The sequence below is a fragment of the Ischnura elegans genome, chromosome 10 (genome assembly GCF_921293095.1).
Source record: "Ischnura elegans chromosome 10, ioIscEleg1.1, whole genome shotgun sequence".
Taxonomy (NCBI): Eukaryota; Metazoa; Arthropoda; class Insecta; order Odonata; family Coenagrionidae; genus Ischnura; species Ischnura elegans.
Window position 1 is genome coordinate 84,282,428 of NC_060255.1, and position 22,588 is coordinate 84,305,015.

The 22,588-nt window shown below is 38.0% G+C and overlaps 1 protein-coding gene across 1 annotated transcript in view; it reads left to right on the forward strand.

The window, feature by feature from the left end:
• The first annotated feature begins 1,148 nt into the window (after positions 1–1,148).
• Positions 1,149–22,588, forward strand: part of LOC124166374 (fibrillin-1-like) — a 140,030-nt gene continuing 118,590 nt past the window's right edge. Inside the window, exon 1 of the mRNA XM_046543874.1 lies at positions 1,149–2,072. Within this exon, the coding sequence (XP_046399830.1) occupies positions 1,903–2,072 (170 nt within the window). The 5' untranslated portion in view covers positions 1,149–1,902. The remainder of the gene's footprint in view (positions 2,073–22,588) is intronic.

Below are 22,588 nucleotides of genomic sequence, written 5' to 3' on the forward strand. Positions count from 1 at the left end.
CCTTGCGAAGTCTACCTGCATACCTTTCGAAGAGGAGATCTTGAAGAGTACCTTTCCACTGTTTCCCTGACTGGCCGTCTAGTTGTGCAGACATCGCTTCGGAACCAAGTTTCTTGAGGCTTGGAAGTGATGAGGAGATATTATATATTCCGGCAATGCGAGGTTCTTCAAGAAAATCTTGCCTTCTGGCCAGCTACTTCAGCAGGTAGCTCATACAAGATGCCCCAGAGGACCTCAAGACTCCTTAAGGTATGTGCAGAATTATTACCTCATCACCTTAAGCTAAGGTCGTTCTGAGAAAAATCTCATTCGGCTAGTATATCGTTCTATTAGTAACTAATCATTCTTTTAAAAACTTTCAATGCATAATTTATTCACGATCATCTGCGAATGTTTCGACAATCTTTTTATGAAAGCGACACAAATTAAACTGCTGGCTTATTACTTTAAGACCGAGTTGTGGGTCGTTGCATTTTGCATATGACCACTTTGAGTTACTATTCCCTCGCGCTCACTAGTGTTGGAATGAAATTATTTATCGTGATCGGATGGCGTCGGTGTCTACCTCCTTAAAGGTCGCGGGGTCGAATTCTACTTGGGTAGTTAATCCCCCTGTGTAGTTGTTGATATTTGTTTATTTTGATAATTGGTCACTATTAATTGGAGAGGAAAGTCAACGGAAGGGGTTGATTTTCAAAATAATTTGGATAGAACTACCTTACTCGCTAGTATACGTGATTAATATTTTTTTTCTCCGTAATGCACTGCATTCGAGATTCCGATTCAAATCTTGCTTTCAAATTTTTTCCACTCCCACCGTTTCCTTTTTATCCTCGACCGCGACGCGTGTCCGCGCCCCTATCTTTCGCGCTCATTCCAGTGCATCGCCAAGAGCGAATAAAAAAAATATGCGCTCGTGACATCTTTTACGTTGAGGCATACGTGACTGCTTCTCCCTGAAGGAGGCGGCCCCGAACATATGAGCATCGTCTTCTTCCATGGTGGAGTGAGGGATGGGAATGGTGGCTGCGGAGGGGAAGGCTTTAGGAGGAGGGGGAGTAGGATAGGAGGGGTGTGGAGGGGCGGGATCAACCTTTGAGCGGGCGAGATCCCCGCTTATGCATAGGGCGACCCAGTCGTGTGGGAGACGTCGGGGAACCAAGAGGCTGGGCGACTCAACTCTTTCCGGACGGGCGTGGAGGATTGAGACGAATCGGGGAAGGACGCGCGCTATCCCGAGGAGTGGTTCCGCTCCAAACCGCCAGTCAATCCTGCTTCCGAAAAGTAAGCGTGTCCGGCGCCAAGAGGAGAACGATTGTGGACCGCTAAGAACTCTAGTGAGCTTCGTATTCCCGCGGGGAGGGAGCTGAGTGGGCTTTCCTCTGGCAAGCCATCATTATCCACCTCTCTCTTCCTCCTTCGCGTCTTCCTTCCACGCTCCCTCACGAGTCTTTCCTTCTCTGTCGAGTTTTTTTTCCGCGTGACGGAGGAATTTGCATCTCCACACAAATGTGAGACGGAGAGAGACTGTGGTGGGTCCGTGGTTTGCCGGCTGGGTTGCGTGGAGAGGATTTTTCGGGACTTGGATAGGAGTATCGTCCTTTAAGGAAGAAAGGATTTCGATGCCCGCTAGCGAAGCTGTACCGCTTCGCCAGAACTTTAGGTGGGTCTAGATCTACCAAATATAGCGCTTTGCATCTTCCGGAGACTGAAAGAAGCGCTTCAACGTGGGTTCTCACCAATCACGGAGAAGTTTAAGACCAGAAGCCGAGTGTTTGGTGGTAGTGGGTTGGACTGGCTAGAGACGTGGGGAAACTTTTCGAGTCTTGACCCGAGGTTATTATCCTCAGGGTGTAACATCTCTCTCGGAGACAGGGAGGCTTGTAGGCCTCCTCCCGGAGGATGGGGCTGCAGACTTGGTTATGTGTGCCCTCGATGCATTGGAAGCCGGTGCTGTTGTTGGCAATATCCTTGGCGGCCGCTGTTGCAGGGTCCCAGCAGGGTTCCCACTCCGGCCCTGGTGCTAACGGTGGTGATCTGGAGAATGTCTTGCAGGCTGCTCCAAATGGAGGGTACGTTGACCTCGAATGTCATTAATTTGTTTTTGTTATAGAATCATTTAAAGTCGTCATCATCTCCACTGGTCTACAATCCAGCAATGGAAAATTTTACTCAAGTCAAGAGCTGAATTCTTAAGCCTGAATAACTTACGGAAGAAGTAAATTTGTCCATAAATGTTTCGGAGATAGGTAGAATGTGGTTGCTGTTTACTTGCAAAAATGCGCTTCTGCTACTTTTGTAGAAATCATGAAAATTTTCTCTATCTCCGTTGGAATTCGCTTGCAGGTTCCTTGTAACTTACACAAATTATTTCCGGTGTAAATCTCTCTTAAGATCGGTAAGACTGCACGCCACTCGCCAATTCTCATTTCAGCTAATATTTTCAAGCTAAGGTAGATATTTTATTATACGTCCTTAATCTTATGCTAGATATATTTTCTCAGAGGGTTTCCCTTGCCGTTTTTGACATCCTTATGTCCTTCGACGATAGTCTTCATCGAGACAGCACGTCTCATCATTTCTTTCAAATAGTTGTTTCTTCTTCGTAGGGTTTTCATTGTGCTTTATTCTTTTCCCATTTTCGATAGTACTTCCTCATTGTTAGGACTCGGGAGGTTTATTACGCTCTAAAAGGAGATAAATAGAAACAAAATTGCTGGTCCGTTTATGATTGTGAATTTATGTGTAGATAGCGTGGAGGATAAATTATTTTTTGAGTGAATATAATTGAAATATTTCACCATTGAATATGTGTTGTAGTCGTGTTCGTCTTGGCGAAAGGAAACTTATGGAGTTGTTTGTAGTTTGGGTGGTGGGGAATTTACAATCAATATATCAATCATATTTGGGGATAGGTCAACCTCAAATATTGTTTTCTATCGCGGTATTTGGCCTCTCCGTTCTCCTCTGGCCGTGAAAACTCTTCCACACCAGGAAAGTTTGTCATTCACCGATCTGAATCTGGTAATTCTCTTCGTGAGTTGCTGAACTAGCCGAATTAAACTTATCCCATATCCCTCATGAGATCAATCCCACTATCTGCCAGCCTTTTTCTCCAGCTAATTTTTGTCGTTTTCTGTTGAGTTTCCATGGTCTTTTTGCTGAGAATCTGCATTGCGAATGCGCCGGTGTGTTTAGGCTGTACTTAGGAGGGAAGGGGATTTCGATACTCGCGAGTGAAGAAAAAAAAATGGTGCAAATGACCTTAGTTGTCGAGGCACCCTAAACACAAATACTGAAGAAAAAAAGGGTTTACCACCTTGGCGGAAAGCGTCGCATCAGACCATCGCAGTATCCTTCGCAGCTTATCGTTGATGCTGATATCCTGAACGCTTTTAAAATACTGTACAGAAAGGATGGATATGAGCAGTCATGAAGAGGCATAACAAAATTTAATGTTGAGGAAAAATGTTTTGGTAAATTATGTTTTTTCGTTTACAGATTGGATTCCGAATTGAAAAATACCGCAGGAATTATACTTAAATTGATACTATATCTTTATATCATAAAATTTTGCGTTAGGTACTGAAGTTATGAATATAAAACTACAAAATGGGATATACTGACGCGTTTTGATTTTTAACGCTAACACCGGCGCGGCGTTGATGAAAAAACCCAAACAGTGCTTCCTTCAACTCCATACTGCATACTTTTATTACCAGTCCAAATTGCTTGTTGCTATATTGAAAATGATAGAGGAATTACCTCAGCTTTAATTTTCTAATATTACGCTCTCATTCGAGTTAGTCTATCCCTTATTTCTTCCCCGATTCCCTTTTACTTTTGGGAATTTTTTGTTCACCGCTGTGTGTTTTCTCCAAAGAACTGAAATCCATCCTTCAACGTGAACTGCCACACACCACGGAGCAGTTGTAGACCCCCTTCATCCCATCCCACACTTCCCTTGCCTCTCCCGTCCTTCTCCGGTCGTGAAAAAAGTTGAAAACGCTCATCCGCCGACGAGATGACGGCACCACACCCGGAAGCATCTGCATAGTCTGTGCGTTTCGCGGATGAAACGCTCTCTGCCTGCCTTCTCTCGTGCCAGATGATCCGATGCTGATAACTGGAAAATCAGTGTGGCCCCTCCTTAGGGAAGCCTGGAGAGCCAGAGAGTTTCGCTGTGCCAGGAAACTCTGAAATGTGATGGAAAGCGGCAAAAAATATCTGAAAAAATCATCACATAAAGGCCTTATCACTTAATCAGTTATTTAACTCGAAGGGTTGTTTCGATAGGCGAGGATAGAGCTCACATCAGACTTAGCCGCAGTCGTGTGAATATCACACATTCAGGTTGGGGGCGGGGGAGGGAGTACCTTTCCACGGGCCTTCATGCACTTCGTTGATTTTATTTTGGGGTGTATGAAGTGTTCAATCTGGATGTATGGTATAGTGATAGCGTAATATTTAAGTTCGTATTATTTTAATAATATGTTCAATCCTGTCCTGTACGAACTAGGCAAATTTTAAAACTAATTTGCTATCCTAATTTTTCTGAAATATATTTAAGGAATTTTACTGTGCTAACCTCTCATAATTGCCAAGGTATTGATTTGTTTTCTTTAAATAACTATCATAAGAATACTGGAAAATTATGTAAGGATTATGAAAACCTGGAATATTCAGGGAATTAGAGCTTGATATTAGAGTGACCATGGTTGGAATGTTTTCCCTGCTGTGCAAACTGGATAGTTCTGGGGATAGTTTTCCATGGGTCATGTACTAATAACACCACGAGGGATCATTATCTGGATAGCAATTTCATTTTTCCGTCCCGTTTTCGATAATTTTTATTGGGTTTTGTTTGGTAATGCGTATTTCCTGGTGCCGCTACCCCTGTATCCTCGTGTTTAAAACTATCATTCCACTCAAAGTGAAACGCATCGTAACTTTTGCTGTTGGCTATATCTTTGATTTTATTGATTGGTTAACTTTTCCAGGGATGGTAAAAGGGATAGTATGCTCTCTGACCGGAAAGGCGTGGAACAGTCATTTTAAATGCATAATTTTAGGTATCATTTCATGTTTCTCTCGGAAGAGACGAAAAAAAAATGACCGTGTGATTAAGGCGTAAAGGATGGCCTTGAAATTTTCTAGAAAGATCGATGCAAAGCTTCCTAGACTCATTTCCTTTTTCGACTTTTTACTCGTCCCACCTGCGGTGGGAATATTCTTTTCTTTTTTAGCTAGCTGTTTTGCTCCGTCTGGTCAATCCGGCTTTAGACTCCGTAATCCGGTTGGTAATTTTGATTAATGATGAATTCATTCATGAGTGCGAGGAAAATTCCTTTGCGTACTCCTGGGAGGGCTGAGGTTCATTCGAGGATATTCCAGTTTAAAAATATCGTAGGCCGAATATATTCATCAATAGCTTATCGCAATTTAAGTCATTCTGGAATTATTAATGACACATCAGTGCATCCTTACTAACGGACTTAAAAGAATTTAGTTTTAGGAGTGTGAGGCGTTTGATGAACTATTTAATTCCACAGTAAATATTTAATGTGTGATCGAAGGGTCTAAGGTTGACATTTACGGCATCGCATCATGTTACCATAAATAAATTGATTTAACTTAGAATTCTAGCTAATTTTTCACTGCGGTGAAATTTACCATTTTATATTGAATTGCCATCACATTTATCGACTTATTTCCATTTTTCGAACCAAAGTAAAACATCGTTTTTTGCGGAAAAAGGTGGGGATTGTCAATTATACTTACAAAGTATTCTGATTACTCCTTCATTATGGTCATTACTTTAGAAATACTTCTTTATAAAAGCCCCCAAGGATTCTATTAATTTCTAGTTTTTCTCTCTCACTCTGTCCGCTCATGTGGGCCGTCAGCGAAACATTAATTTATGCAAGATTTCTAGATATTACAAAATTAGAGGCTTAAGTTTCGATACCGCTTTGGTAACGATACCGATTTCGATAACAGTTTGGACCACCTTTCCCAAAAAATACGAAATTGGAGGGTGAAGTAAATCGCCCAATTTTACCTTACTTATTTGTGTATTTTTTTCGAGCAATTAAACCTATTAAGCGTATCTCTCCGCAAGTTTCCTTGGTCAAGGCCGTCTTACATCATCCCTCATCAAGGCCGCTTCCTTTATAATTATTTGCTTAAACTAGCGGGTCTCCCCATGAGTGAGGTCGCTGGCTTGCTTAATTTTGATGTGGATTCAAATTAATGGTTTCTTGAGTGATGGGTATATTTTTTGACGGGAAAATGCAACGATTAAAATTGGTATCTTCGATCAATTTCCGGTTCTAGAGACTGACAATTTATGGCAGAGCTCCAATATCTTTTCATTTTCAACTTAGATCTTATTTCGGTTCATATTTTTGCTAGACTTTGGCCCGCGGCATCTGCATGTTAAGATAAAACTTCTTATTTTCAATTATTTTTACGTAGTTATAGGTTTGGTATGGTGATTTTTAAAAATGTTATCGTGTACGAAGTTTTGTCGATTCAAGCGTTTCAAAATACTTGTTGATTTTTATCTCTTTACGTAACGTGTCTTAAATGTTTAATGTTTTTCGTCGGTCAATTTGTATCGCCTGTTCAGATGTACGCTTACTTTTTATGTGGAATGGCTTTAGTGAAATGATTAGAAGTTGACCTTGCTGAAACTACAGTTGGAACGAGACTCCTATGGCGGGCTTGCAAGGATACACTCCTGGGGCAGGGCCTATAAGCTGAAGATTTTTACCTCTGCACCGCAGAAGGGGGAGGACAGGAAGGAGAAAGGAAGGAGGCGCCGCCGCGATAGAAGCCCGACGACGCCTCCTGGGGCGGGATAGGGAAGCAGGGATGGGACGAGGAATCCCGCACCGTCACAAAGGCGGGCGGGTCCTACCACCAGCGAAACCACGCAACAGCCATTGCTATTCTAACTATTTTGGAGGATTATCCTATGAGGAAGAATAATCCAACGATCAAGTCGTTAGATTGCTGAAACTACAGATCACATAGTAAGTTTTCACGGTGTTCTACACGTAGTTGATCGTTGTTAGTAATAAATGTTATTTTTTTTCTGTCGATCTCATCCGCCATTAACGAAACGAATTAATAAGTCGTTTTGAATACTACTATTTTTCATCGTCATACATCATATTAGAAACTTCTGCACTCGCTGTGAATTGTGATAAGTCATTTATTTCGCCTTCGAAAAGCAAACACCCCGGTTTTTAGGTTCTCGGATGATTTCAGTTTATTTTCGGGTGGTGATTAGACTGGATTTAGAAATCCACATAAGCACCCAATCGTTTCACCCTATAGTTTCAGATTTAACGTTATCAGTGGCCTTTGCATGAAAATTTTTCCAATGTAGTTACGAGCATATTTTGGCCACTTGTGTCACAAGTACCTACGTACGAAATTCAGGGTAAAACCAGCGTAATTAGGGAAACGTGAAGCACTGGAAAAAAATGTTAGTGCTTTAAATTGTACCACCAATCTAGAATGCTGTTTTTACGCTTTTCATCGGGGAGCTTAAATATTAAGAAATGGGCTTTAAAAAATTGATTGTAAAAATAACCTACCTCTCATTCAATCAATTAACAATCTACAGCAAAAATCATATAAATCATAAAAATAAAAGAAATCGTATATGAATGATGAGTTGTAAAATAGTTGGGAGAATAGTGTTTTTAGATGGATGTTTTATTTGATGCGCGTTTATAATTTACTCAGCAACATTTGCATTTATGTTGAGCCCTTTGCCAGACAGAGTGAATCATCTCAACGATTTAACACGTTCCTTGTGATATAGACATTTTTTCGCCAACTTGTTGCTTTTGTCCTGTCCAAAGTATTTATTAGTGTGAACTTTTCCGAAAAAAAACAAAGCCCAATAGCCAATTAATATAGAATAACTTAATTAAAGCTACCGCACATGATTTGTGTTAAGGTATTTATTTATTCGGAAATATTCGCTTGAATCCAATTATAAGGCTACCTCGTCCTCTTGATCAATGCGTTACGATAACCTTATCTTCTCTAGTAACGGCTGTCATGAGAACTGCAATTTATATTGCCATTCATTTCTAGTGACAATCTGATTTATTCAATCGTACAGCGAAGACATCGATTGGTCACCAGAGTTTTCTTAAGTCGTGCACTAAGTTCCATTGGTTCCTGGAAGCATGAAGCTCAGCGCTGTGAAGTTATCATTTATTCGTTTAGAGATTGGCCTTCGATCCTATCATATTTTCTCCGTCAGTTATCTTTCACTCTTTATTATATTTTGGCTACGTCGCACATTTTTACGGCAATCGTTTTCCGTGAATTCCCTTTCACATAGGCCATTGCGCGCGAGGCTTTTTCTTTAATGAGTGCCGCCTTTATTAGGAATTAAAGAAAAATTCCTTCTGTGTAGCGTATGTTTCAAATTTCAAATCATTAATCTCAAATCTTGAGCAAATTGATGAGTGCAGACTTTACCCTTTACAGTTCAGTGTTTCTATTTTGGAACAAATCTTTAAAAATAATTAAAAACTATAGTTCGTATATTTTATTGCATTTAAAGATTTTTTCAAGAAGACAATGCGTCAAAATAATTGTTAAAATAAATCACATGATCTACAAATCCATGATCAACGAAATATATTTTTTATGCCGCTAATTTTAGCAGCTCTTTTTGTAGAACTTGTTGTTTTAACAATATCTTTCTGCATAGATTTTTTGGGTTGAACTATCATAAGAACAATGCTAAAAATCTCTTTCACTTTGGAATTAGCTCTTTGGTAATTTTCATATCATAATTTCCCGGCAAAAACACTGTAAAGTTGCATGTTTCCTCAGACGTGGCATGGACATTGGACACCCGGCCTTACTTTGTACACGTGTTTGATAGACTGTAGCGCTATAGCAGTCCCTTCGCTGCGGGCAGTTTTATGCTGGAGCTTTTTCTACCTCACCATAGGCGTTTCAGAGCATAGTATGTTTCTGTTTTTCCTTTTTATAATTATAATTTAATCATGCGACTATTTGGAGCTATGTATGTACTACATAGAATATTGTTCGACAGGCGTGATACGAACTAGTGAGTCGTCGCTACAAGATTGAAAGCGAATAGTCCTTCAACGCACACTGCTCTTTCACGTAGTTTTGGCCAGTGTATTTTCCTGAAGTCATTCTTTCAGGAAGTATTAATTATGACCGCTTTGTTTGAATATGAGTTCGAAGGAATTATTTACAGCTAAGGAAGTCGTCGAGCGGGGGAAAATTTTGTACTGTATCAAATAAATAATTCTTTCAGTGCAATGAGGCCTTAGAAAAGAAACCGGACACCAAACCTGTAAATGTGAATCTCAGACTCCTATGGCTTAATTTTGGTTTAGCTGTACCATCGCCTATCCAAACCAACGTTCAGATTGAAATATTATTGATGCACTGTAATGTTATTTTCACCTATACGGCTACCATTGCACTAGTTTATAACCTTTTTAGTAGCATGAAACAGAAATCAGGTTACATAATAGTAACATTGTTTTATCAAGTTACTCTAGTTTCTTTAGTAGCTAATTGGTTATGCGGGAATACGATCAATCACATTTGCAAAGTTCCGGGATGGCTGGAAAGTTGTCGATGGTAGTTTTTTTTGGGACCAAGAAAAGTGGGCGTTGTCCTATTCTAAGGCGCCTACTGCTCAGAACTTTAATGTTCCAGCCAAGGGTAGAACAACTTGACTTTTGAATACCAAAGAATTAGTGGGTCATCATTTATACCCGAGGTTGGACGTTTTGGTAAACCATTGTCAAAACTTTAAGCTGTACACCCTATTTTGGACAAGTACTGTTTACATTAATACTTTCCCATTCATTGACAGATATAGGTGCACGTATTGAAATATAACTTTGATAGAATTTTATTGGTATTCAAAATCCGGTGCAATTAAATGCCTGGTCTTGGGGATAGACTAATGGCATTTTCTGTCTCGATATTCATTACCGAAGCAATAATTAATTTGATAGTATTAACATGAATTTTATTCCTTACGTATACTCCTTTGGAAATTAATAATGTTGATTACTCTACTGGATCATAGATTTATTCCTCTTGCATTGAATCATCTCCATTATATTAATTTTGATTACGTCAGTACATTCATGAAAAATGGCAGTCATTTAATTATAGTGGAGGTGAAATGTATATTTTTATAGTAATTTTGAAGGAGAAACATTAATTATATTTATGGATTTGCACTTTCGAGTTATATACTGAGAATAGAGTATTTAGGTCGATTGAACAAGAAAAAGAAACAGGCTTTCCGGGAAAAAATGGATAGAATTGAATGCTATTTTTTATTTCATTGTTCGAAAGTTCTCCTTTGTTTTGCATCTCAATGACAATTGTCGGAAAATCTAAAACTTTCAAGTAACCAAATTGCGCGAAAAATCAAAAGGTTTAGTGAGTAGCCACATAGCTTAATATTGATTAAAGACATTTTTGACGTTTCGTATACTTAAGTCTCTGAAAAATTATTTTTCCGTGAGAATTTGTGATTATAAGCAAAGAGGCAAAATTATTGTTCATATGCGATATAAATATGCTGTGACATGCAAATTAATTCTTTTTTTAATCATTGAAATTTCGGATAGTGATGCTGTGACAAAGATCTTTCACATGCATTGTGAAACAGTCAGACACGAGTTTGGTGTGATAGGTGAGAATAGATCTCGACCCAGACCATATCAATGGCGTATTGATGTCACGAAATCAGGGTTGGCGGAAACCGGTTCTTTTCCCTGGGTTTAGCTACCTACGTCTCCCACATTTTGGCATGTAGAAAAACATAAAGTATGTTGAAAGACTCGTTCAAACCTCCTAACCACCTACACATCTACGCCACCGTTGGCGATTGGCCATATTGAAAAAAATTAATTTTCGGTGCCCTGAATAGCATTTGTGTCGGTAGTGGCGTTGTGAGAAATCGCTGGATGCTGACCTTGGGGTCACAGATTCATACTAAAGTGACCTATCATGTCACTCCGTCTATAAACATTTTTCATAGCTCACCATCCTTTTCGCGTGTTAGTTTCGTTTAGCAAACATTTTCTTTCTGTAAAAAATCGTTACCGAGTAAAAATGACTAGCATCCGTATTAAAAAAATAACTGGATCAACTCGAGTCCGCTCGTCCTTGCACTCGCATCAACTATCTGTGACATAGTTCTATCTTACCGGATGTGACGAAATATCTTCCTGTTCGACTTCAAGAAGGCGTGTGTGGGAGGTAATTTGAGGACTAAAGGATATATTTCGCTCGAAAATCGACTCTTGTTCCATGATTTAATTAAGGTTGTCACCTTCAAACGAAGAAGTGCCGTTATCATGAAAATTCCAAAGTATCTCCAACAATTTTATGCTGACTTTATACAATATTAATTTTTACACTGTTGTGACACAATTGGGATTTCCGTGATATATTTTTTGGAAATTGAATTGATAAATGAAAATTTTTACTGTACTTTGTGGCGATGTTGATGGAAAAAGAGAAAATATTGCGAAGAACAAATGTTGATTTCTTCCAGAATATAAGAATGTTTGTGATAAATAAGACCTGATTTGAGTTATGTATGAAAAAATCTTTTTTCAGCAACATATGAAGTATTTCATAAACTACGTCGCCCACGACGGCGCTCCGCCTCAATAGTGGTTGTTGGTGGGATGTTAGCCATTGGCCTTTACGAAAATACTTTTTAAAAATTAGGTGCGCGTTATGAAACCTGTACTGTCTTAGAGTGACCTAAGAGTTATTAATGCCCTTTATTGTCAGAGGGAAAAACTGGAAAAATTTAACGCAGTAGTAATAAAATGAATTCTGTAGCTTCTGGAGTGTGAATATTTGATTTTAAATTGTTAACCAAAATTATATTAATATTATGCAGTTTTTCTACATCCTTCAACGTTATAAAATTTAAAATGTATGAAGTAGCTGTGTTTTATTATACATCGATTGTTTTCAATTTCCATCGAAATAGTTTATAATAGTCTCATACTTATTATGATTATCTTTGTTATGCTTGTTACTGTTGCGCAGAATATAAAATTACAGTGTATTGCGTTGACGCTCATTGGCATTGCCACATCACAGCAAAGGAAGAATAAATATATTTATTTGGTTTCATCATTGTTGCTAGTTGTGGCAAGAATAAAAGAGAGAAATATTTTTTTAGGGCATTAGTTTTGTGAGTAGTTTATTTTTAGGATTATTATCTATTTATTTTAAACCTCGCAAAATTAATGAAAAAGCCCTGTAAAATTTCACTTTGGCAATGAGCTTTTGTGCCAGCCTGTGTTCCATATAAGATCGTCTCATTTAAACAGGAAATAAGTGCCCCTCTTTGTGACCCTGTGTATGATGATACCTCTTCTCCATGTTTTCCTTGCCATCTCTTCCACATATTTTTTACTTCCTTACGTATCTCCCCACCTCCTTTCCGGCCCCGCTTTTATTATATTCTGTCACTAGATACTCCAGCCGGGATGTAAGTCCTGTCGCAACTCGTGCTTGTGATAAGGGGGAAGGTCACAGGACAGTTCATGACGAATTGATGCTGTTTGTCATATCGCCGCCCCGTTGTATCCGCGTTAGTATTTTTTAATTCATTCCATTTCCCATCTTCTGAATGGATATAGCGTAAAAGGTCAGGAATCTTCTCTGATTTACAAAATAAATTGTGGACGAAACATTGTCTTGTGGAATTTTGTTTTCCGATTTGATCCGTGGTAAATTTGCTTCCTTGGTCGATCACAAGTCGGCCTAAAATTTTTCGTAGATTAAATTTTGTAAATTCTAATACCGTGTCAGTTTTGTCGGATTTGTCAAAAGCACTTTTGTACTTCGATTGCTTTTGCTGAGTTGGACTTAATGAATGAAGAGCTTGATACATTTAGCTTAAATTCGTGGTAATGGTACTCCTCTCTTGGTACTCCATTTGAAATTACATCTTTATTATTATTAAGTATCATCTCTGTCCATAGTTTCAGCAATAATCCGAAATTTCTAATAATGCATACCGTTCAAACAATGGCTAACCCAGGAAAAATAGTATATTGTTAGTTTAATTAGAAGTAGGAGCCCATAATTAGACGAAATGTGGGCGTCTGCTGAAATATGTAGGGAGATATATACTCCTTGGCAAGGCCAATATAGGCCAGTTAGTGGCAGTAATGGTTGTCAGTGACAGCCTATTAGAAACCATTCATACGGCTAAATCGTGCAAGGAATATTTTTTATCAAAAGATTGATCGAAGATGTCTCACTAGATGTATCACTAGACGAGACCCTATGAAGGATTGATTTGCATTTACCGTTTTTGGTCTCTTTCTCGTTGTTTTTCTCATTATCAGATTTCGAAGAAAGAATCGTACGTCTGTGAAGAGTTTAATAATTCATTAGCAGCCCTCGAATTCAAGCTTGGCTACACCCGATTCCCTGATCGGAAACTTTTCAATCTTCTCCATACTTTCCTGCTGAATTTCTGTCCTTTGCTGTCATAGATTGATCTGATCTACGTCAAGAAACTAGTAGCATTTTGCTGTTCCCATACTTACCGATCGTGGAGTCAATAAGCGAGCATGCTTCAGTGAATCATGACCTATAAATTGCATGGTTCACGGTAGATTGTCCTGCCAGAGCAAATCAAGTTGGTTGCCAATCATAATTAGTTTCATCACCGTCCGTGATGCTTAGTTTACCGTGTGGGTGTCGAGTTGCCGCGCGAAAGGGAAAGCTTGCTCCCGCCCTCAACAAAAGGAACACCTGTCAATCAGTTGATTGCCTATTCCCGATGGGTGCGGCGGTTTCCATAGCTGATTACTTCACCTCCTATCAGAACATTTTCATTTGAATGGGTGGGGAATTAAGGCTCCCAGTGACACTTAATAGCTAGCTCCCTGCTGGAACTGCAGCCGAGTAAGTGATCGGATGAAGAAAGTTGAATTTATTCATTTTTTTCTCCTCTTTGTCGCCACTAAATACTTCAGATGTTAAGGTCTTATAGAATACCGTCCATCCTGTTGGCGAACAAAGTCGACTGATACCAGGAATCTTGCTCAATTATTTTTTTTATGTGGGTAGTTGCTTATTGCCCTTCTAATTGTAAATGAATCTGCTAACGCTACTGGGTGGAAAAATGGCGCCAATCAGTCATTTTTGAACTTTGGTAATGAAAAGCGTTGAAAGCGTAGATGACTATGTGCTAACTCTTTTTGGTTTCAACACTGCAAGTGTCGTATTTCTCACTGTCGCTATTTAATGCGTGTGATTACGATCTGCTAACTCTTTTTGGTTTCAATGCTGCAGGTGTCGTATTTATTATTGTCGCTATTTAATGCGTGTGAATACGATCTCACATTAATGTCCTCGATTGTCAAATCGTGCACTAAGATATTTTATTTGTTTTTTATGTTTAATAACTTTTAAGTTTAGTTCTCTGTAATCCCAATTGAGTATTACATATTTAGTTAAAAGGAAATTACCTAACTTGGCCATAAAGTGGATATATAGGTGTCGAGGAATGAAAAAAATCGCTGTTTTTCGGTATCCTTTGAATCATTGGAATGGTTGATTAACTGTAATTCCAACGCCTTATTCGTTTGATGCGTCATAGCATTTGGCAAGGATTTGGCTTGTGGATTGGAATTTATAAGTAATGGTTATCATTTAACCTCTGATACACTTTCCTTATTGCCAGCAATTATTTCTCTCGTCCCGCCATATTTTTCCAAGAGGCAAAGGGCGCCTAATTGTTTGGAGCCGTGGAGTCATTGATGAAACGTGAGAGTAATCAAAGAATAGGGTATTGATCATATTGGAAACAATGACTCCATCATAGAATATGATTCAGAATAACTAAATCGATCGTCATAAATTTTTAACGCAACTTCCAGCATTTCCCTATGATTTGAATACACGAGGTAGTTAAGACACTGGAGTAGTCTCTCATATTTCTCACCTTTCTTGCTTTTTTGAGCTTTTCTGGTTCCGGAAATTGGATTCCGGATTGGTTCCGGAAATATACGGATTTAGTTCTTAGTTGATTAGGAAATTATAATAAGGACTCTTCAACAACGGTAAGATATTTTATAATTTCTTCTCGTCGTATATTTTCTTCTAGGGCGTAGTAATTTTTGAGGCTTGCGGAGCTTGTTTGTGATGTCACTAGGTCAATTTTTCCGCTACGGCCCTACTGATTTTAATTTTCCATTAGAGAATTACTTGATTTTTGAGGCGCAATGAAAGAAATTATTCAAATTTATCAATCAATAGAAATCATAGCCGCAATTTAATTAATATTTGTTGAAATACACACTTTACATGATTGTACCTTTATCTCATTATTTGACAAAACGTGTGCGTGAAAGATGTGGATTGGATTGTTTGGATGGGCATGATTTGTTGCAGCTGCTGGAAGCACACAACAGGTTTAAAAAATATTTTTTCAGATATTCATCAAAATATCTATCTCCTAATGAGCTTAGAATTTCTTCTCCTTTTGATAATTCGTCGACTTGAACCTATTATTTCGTTTAATTCACTGAATACACTTCAAGGCATTGTTAGCACTGCAGAAATACCTTCAAAAATTCAGTCGAGCGACTAAGTCCGCACAGAAGTAAGTTTATTTAATGAGTTACTGTTTCTGTTTAAAGCAATTTTATTTGATTATGTAACAAATTTGTGTATTATGAGCACTTTTGCATGCAAAGAGCTCATATATACTCAAATACTGCGACATTTTCTTAATGGACAATTTCCAAGAACTATGAATCAATTTTCCTTCCTTATTTCATTTAAATATTATTAATTTTTGAATGAAATAAGGAAAGGAAGATTTATAATACCTTCATAATACAAGTGTTAAAAGGGAGTTTTTTTTTAAAGTGAAGTTTTGGAGGGATTGTAGTGGCCAATATTATTAGACAGAGTTATCCCACGGAGTGTTCGTGGGAGAAAAATTTGGAAAAACAGTAGCACTGGAGGTCTTGAAATAACCTGAATCTGTTTTAAGTCGATCGCAAGAGAAATGTTACCCAGAAATTTCATCGAAATTACGGTAGGAAGAAAAAGTGTTGAGATTGCAATACAATTTTATTACGTACCTCAGTATAGGATGGAAGTAGTAGCAGTTGAGTGAAGCTCCACTATAAGTTGAAACCCATGAAAGGGCATTTACCTTTGAAATAGCTTTCCATTAGTCATTCAATCGTTGTAATTGCTCTCGATTTTTTAAATGAAATTAGAATCAATAATATGACTTCATGTAGTTTAAACTTGATGTTAAATGAAGTGGATAATTGTTCGCGTTTGGCTGGAGTAAACATCATAGTAGTCGGGAAAAATATAGGGAAGAGTAACGATACCGTGGAAAAGCTTTTCAATTGGCGAACAGTATTCCTTCAATGCTTCTTTAATGCCTCTTCCGTCATGAATGATTGATATTTAAGTGTTTACCATTCTCAAGTGCTTTTCGTGGCTGATTGATTCTCATGCGCGATCACGTCCGTCGTCGAGTTATTTGACCCTTGGGGGTCATCGTTTTATGCACACTGTTTATAAAATGGATCAACTCTTACATTTCTCAATCATTTTGGCAAAGGAGGACTGGCAATTTATATGGTGGGAAATGTTTTAAAATCATGTACTTGAATAGACTTAAGGCTTCAAAAAATTACTGCTACTCATACAGATTTTATCAACAATATTGTGGTTCAATTAGCTTTATGTGGTAAAGTTATCTATTTATTCTTATAAGAAAAGCAATTATTCTCAGCTTTTTATCGCTAGTGTCCAAGAATATTGGTTTTCAGTTGTATGAACTTGAAATTAGATATCTGTGAATGCCCTTTAAGTTTTGAAATGAATTAATTTACTATTCCTATTTATCGTCTTTCCAAATTTTCTCTGAGGAAATAACTGATTTTTTTCATACTGTGGACTCTAACTTTGCAGTTCTCAAATTTTCTTCCAAAATATTCTTCTAAATTTATTTTTTGACTCGGTTTATTTTTCTAATTCCGTTGCTCATTTTTGTATGTACTCTGAGCAGGAAATATGACGGAATGAGAAAAATAATTAGAAATTCCTAGACTTTTATTACCCGGGGCGTAGCGGAGAAGAATAAATTTGTTGAAATTATTGCGACCTTAATACACTTGTGTGTATTAATTTTGGCCCCAAATAATGCATTATTGAATGAATCTGCTATGGGAATAGGTGCTCATTAATTCTATCACAGCTGAAGTATGATATTTTTATTTTCCTGTAGATGGTGGTAAGTAAAGCGTAGTAGTTTTACTTCTTGTGTAGATTCATGTTCCGCCAAATTTTTACTGGCGCTATTGAAGTTGCACATAGTCTCACAAAATGTATAAAATATAAAAGAACATCGACTTTGGTGTTTTAATTTGTCGATTGATGTGTAGCAACTCGCTCTACCGCCTCGCTAATGCCTGTCGCATTTTCGCTTAGCGGATCCTATCTTTTCCTTTGTCTTACGTAGATACTTCACACATTGCCTTTTGGTCCTTTTTCCTTCAAAGACTATCGACCATGTATTAATTGCTTGGAAAATACTTGAGGGGAAAAAAACCAGCCGACCCTACTTAGTACATGCATGAAAAAGGTTGCACGGTTTTTGTTGGACTGGAGTAGCTCTTGACAATCAAAATTCAGTCATTAAATTTATTATACGAATATATATTGTCGCTTGAAGACTTATTTTTAGAAAATAAGGGTCACGCGTATCACATGCTGGATTGATCGGAAAAGAAAGACACACTTCTATCTTCTTGCCTGCCTTGATACAATGGCTGACCGAATCAGATCTACATATTTTAATTTCGATACCGTAATGACCGAAGAGATATGCGATATTCTCATTCCAATATTATTTAGCCTTCAACAAGATATCTCGACTGGAGTATCGCAGAAAATGCTTAAAACCATTAATAAGTTAGCAGGATCAAATATTTTGAAATGTTCTCACACGATTACTATTGGGAATAAGGAGACTTATTTGTCATATTATCGTTTTTTTTAATCATTTAAAAAATCTTATTTCTGGTGTTATAATTTTGATCTTATGTCCAACACTTCCTACCTGGTTGTGTAGAGAAGATAGCACCGTTTAGAACTACATTTTATTCCCTATTGAAAGTAATGGTTTCAGGTCTCAGCTCATTAAAATGAAAGCATTTATTTTATCCTTTGGAACGTAAGCACTCGCAGCGATATGGATTGTTATCAACGGCTTTCGGGAGCAGCTGCGTCTTTTGCTTTGTCACACGAGCTTTCGCAGCCCTTGTAGGTCGCATCATCAGGCGATGAATGGATATTTATCCTTATTTAATGACATTGAACAATATTGCTCACCCAAAAATTTTATTTAGCTCCCGCCACGCACCGTGGCAGTCTATGGCGTAACATGCAGGTACTAATTATGGCACAGAATGGTGAAACGCAGCTATATAGATTTTTTGTGGCGACGGAATTGTTTTTGTGCTCTTCAGCATTGGTTCTTATTATTCCAACGTTCATTCGGCATTCGTTCTCATGTGGTGCGGCATCGTACCGAGGTGTCTGGTTATTGAGTCACTTGTGATCGATTTGCTGAAAGTGCATCAACGGTCAATTGAAGATCTATTTGTAGACAACAAGGGTCACGCGTGTCACTTAGCTTGCTGGCTTGATCGGCAATAAAAGACGCACGTATATTTTTTCCGTATCGATTTCTACACTCAAGTGATAGCCTCCGTTGATTACACCAGTCTTCCTGCTTCTGCAGAAGACCTTTAGTATTCTCTATTCAGTGATCATGAAAGTATGAGGATTTATTGGACGGACCTGAAATTTTCATTTGCCTGTATATTTTCATGCCTATCGATCAACTCGTGCTCTTCAGTAATCTGCGAAAAAAAGAATAAATAGGGCAGGAATTTTATTTTATTTGACGAATGATTATTTTTAATTCTTGCAGTGGAAATTGTTGTCTATTTATATGTTTCTATGAAAGTAACTCGATATATCCATTCTGTCATCCGTAATTAAACATTATTTTTAATATCCTCCTATTTTTCCATCACTGTATACGATTTTCGCTAAAATAAAATTGCGATCAATCCTTCACTTGACGTCATTTGGCCGTCACATGTTCGCATATTGTATCCTACTATGATACTACTGCTCGTGACTTCAATTAATTAGGTCTAATCCGATTTTTAACTAAATCCGATGCTCCAAACCAAACTGCTCATAACCCGTTTCAAATTTCAATAATTGGGATCTCGTTTTCCTTGTATAGCATTCTGAAACAGGAGTAATGGATGAATATGGCGACGGAAATCAGTATTTTACTTCTTTCTTTATGCCCTCGTGAGAGCCTTTGTCAGTGGACCGATGTTGAAGTTACTACTTAGCCCCTCCAGTGCAGCCTTCACTTTATGAAAATTAATTGTACATTTGAACATTTCACCGATATTCATACATTTATGTGATGCTGATATTGACTTAATATTTCATTTAATTTTGTAAGTTTCTCTTTGTATAATCACGGCTTGATTTTTCTATTTATTGTTCTGATTGGTATTTTTTTCATAACTTTTACTAATGAAAATTGTCTTTAAGTTTAACTTTCAAAATTACACGAAAAATTAATTAATTTTTACTATTATGCTGCTCAATGCTAGATTTCAATGGCAGGCAGAGAATGTATCTTGGTAAGCCTTATCTAGCAAAGGCCATTGAAACGTGAGGTCACAGTCGCTCTGAATGAACATCATATCCATGAAGTGATTCATATCTGGTAGTGTGGTTTTTTGCGGAAGTTGTGATAGCGTGCGCAACTTGATACTTTGTTAATCTTATTGCTATCAGTTTTAATTGAATTTTGATTGCAATTTTTCATTGTCAATACTCGGAATTTTGTTTTTAAATGTGTTTAAAGTTTCAATTCGATTCTATTTTAATAACTCTTTTCTAATAACGTGTCTTTTCCTCTTTTCGTGATCAATGAAGTAAATTGCTATTCTTAGATGTTATTTCGGATTTCTTCCTCTGTCTTCTATTAGGTCATTCTTCTATTGTGTTAAAAACAGCGATTATCTAAGGTTTTTAACGAATTATTTACGGAATGCGAACGCGTTGAACATAGCTGAATGCGGTCATAACGCATCATATGCTATTTGAATCTTTAAATTTCCCGGGAAGTGCATGCCATAGAATAGGATGAACTGCAATCGGAGAAAAATGAAAGATGAAGAGCATTGAGCCGAAGAAACTCCTTTATCTAAGGCAATGGAACTGGAAATAAGGATGTGAATATATGTTTGAATGTCGGAGTGTGAAGTATTGGATTATGAAGGTCAGAAACAAGGAGACTGGCTTGGACGTTCGCGGCGTTTAAATTTGGAAGTTGAAGTTCAAACGCTGGGAAAAACTCAGAAGGTTAAGGCCATGACGTACGCTGTCAGTTTAAGAGGAAATTGAATTTTGAGTGATACACTCTTGAGGAAGATCAAAATTAAAGTACGCGCCGCAGATAAATTGTCTCTTTGGGATACGAATCCAATCTACTCAGGCGTCAAATAATTTGCAGTAGGGAGTAAATAATTATGTTGGCTGCTACATATCTCAGGACTGCATGGTTGGAAGCAGTCTTGTTTCTTTCGAATCGAAGTATCTTCGATTACTTCCTTTCTCGATTCTCATTTTCGTTTTCTTTCACCATAATTTTATGGTATTCTCTCTCTCCCTCTCTCTTTTCGTTTCAAACGATACAATAACAGGATTTGAAAGTCGAATGAGAGACGAGCAGTGAAAGTGATAATGAGAAAGCATAAATATGACTTTCCTGCCTTCAAATTTGTTGATGTGCTTAGGATGGCCGATAGCAGATGTGAATTCTACTGTCATTCTCCTTAATCGTTGAACTTGACCATGTGAATAATGGTAAGCGATGCGTTTGTGTGAAGCGAAGCGTGGACTACGAGATTTCTTGAAGACACAAACCCAGGATCTTGGAAGGCCATTGTATAAATAATGACGTTTTAATTTGAGGCTTGTGCGTTTTACTCTATAAGCTAATTGGGAATCAACTGAGAGTCATGACTTCCTGAATACTTATTGTTAGTGTAGTATTTTACTATATTTATAGGCTTACTTAACTAATAAGAGGAAAAAAAGGTAGAGATAGTTTTGCCTTATTGCAGCCTCCTTATTCCTTGCGAATTTGATAATTCATGATTTTCTTCTCGTAGTTTGATTAGATAACAAATTTTTTAATGAATTTTTCCATTTTTTCCTGTGTTAAATTGATTAACTCATCATTTTTATGTCATCATGAAATTATTATCCCTGGTAGAATATCGTAAGTTCTATATTTGGTTCTTAGACATTGTATTCTGGGTAAAACTTATCATAAATAATACTTTTATTTTTAAATATGCGAGTGATTCCTTCGATAGTAATTTATTTGCTTGTTTGTGTTTTGTCTATTTCGCTACCGGGCATATTTTCAGCACTTCTACTCGTGCCTTCGAAAGAAGTGTTCATGTGTATTTCTACTCTTTTTTCAGTCCACAGTGGTTAACGGCATATGTAGTGTATAAATGAGAGACAAAATGTTAGTTAATCCTACTTCCACCTCGGAATTATTATTTCCCACGTATTCTTCTTTTGTAAACTGATGTGCCTACTCAGTTTCTGGATGTACACCAAATGAACGTGTCTTCGAAAAATTTGACATCACGATCCGTTCGGGGCGTTTGTCAGGCCACCTGGGCGTTCCCTCGTTATCACTCTCAATCTGGGCGCGATCTCGGCGCTCGAAGGAATTCCTCGTGAGAATCTGGATGGAAATAAAAATACTGCTCCCCCGAGAGAGAGCTCTGGAATGCGCCGTTGATCGTCGATGAGTAAATCCGTGGGCCCGCATCGCGAGACTGGAATACTTTCGGAAGACGCATTGTCACTTCTCCGTCTGTGAGCGCAGCGTGTCTTTTTATCGTGAGTGACGAGTGGGGGGGGGGAGCCATTGGGAGGGGAAGTGGGATAGCTTCGAGGAGGGGGAACGCGGATAGGGCGACGGCCAAAAAACAAGAGAATAACGAGGCGGTGGCTGTGATGAAGGAAATGAGGCGAGGAACTTCTTGTTCCTCTTGCCTCCTCTTCCGTGGAGATGTCTGCTGCTACGCGACGCTTCTAGAGAGATTCAGAAAGGATTCTTTCATTTTTTTCTGTCGAAAAAAGAGAGGTTTTTCCTCTTTCAATCTCGGATGTTTACGTTTTGCGCTTTGTTTGACCGTAAATCACTCACAAATTCGAACGGCGTTTAAGTTAGAGGTCGCTCTCTGGTAATGGTTCGAAACAAGCCCCAGGCTCGCCTTTTGGTCATTTTCTTGATTAACCTGTGCATTGAAGGTACCTCTAGCTGATTAAACATTTATTTAACGATGTTGTGAGGAAAAATATTGGTAATAGCTGAGTCAGAGGTAGCCTGATAGTTTATCGAAGTGTT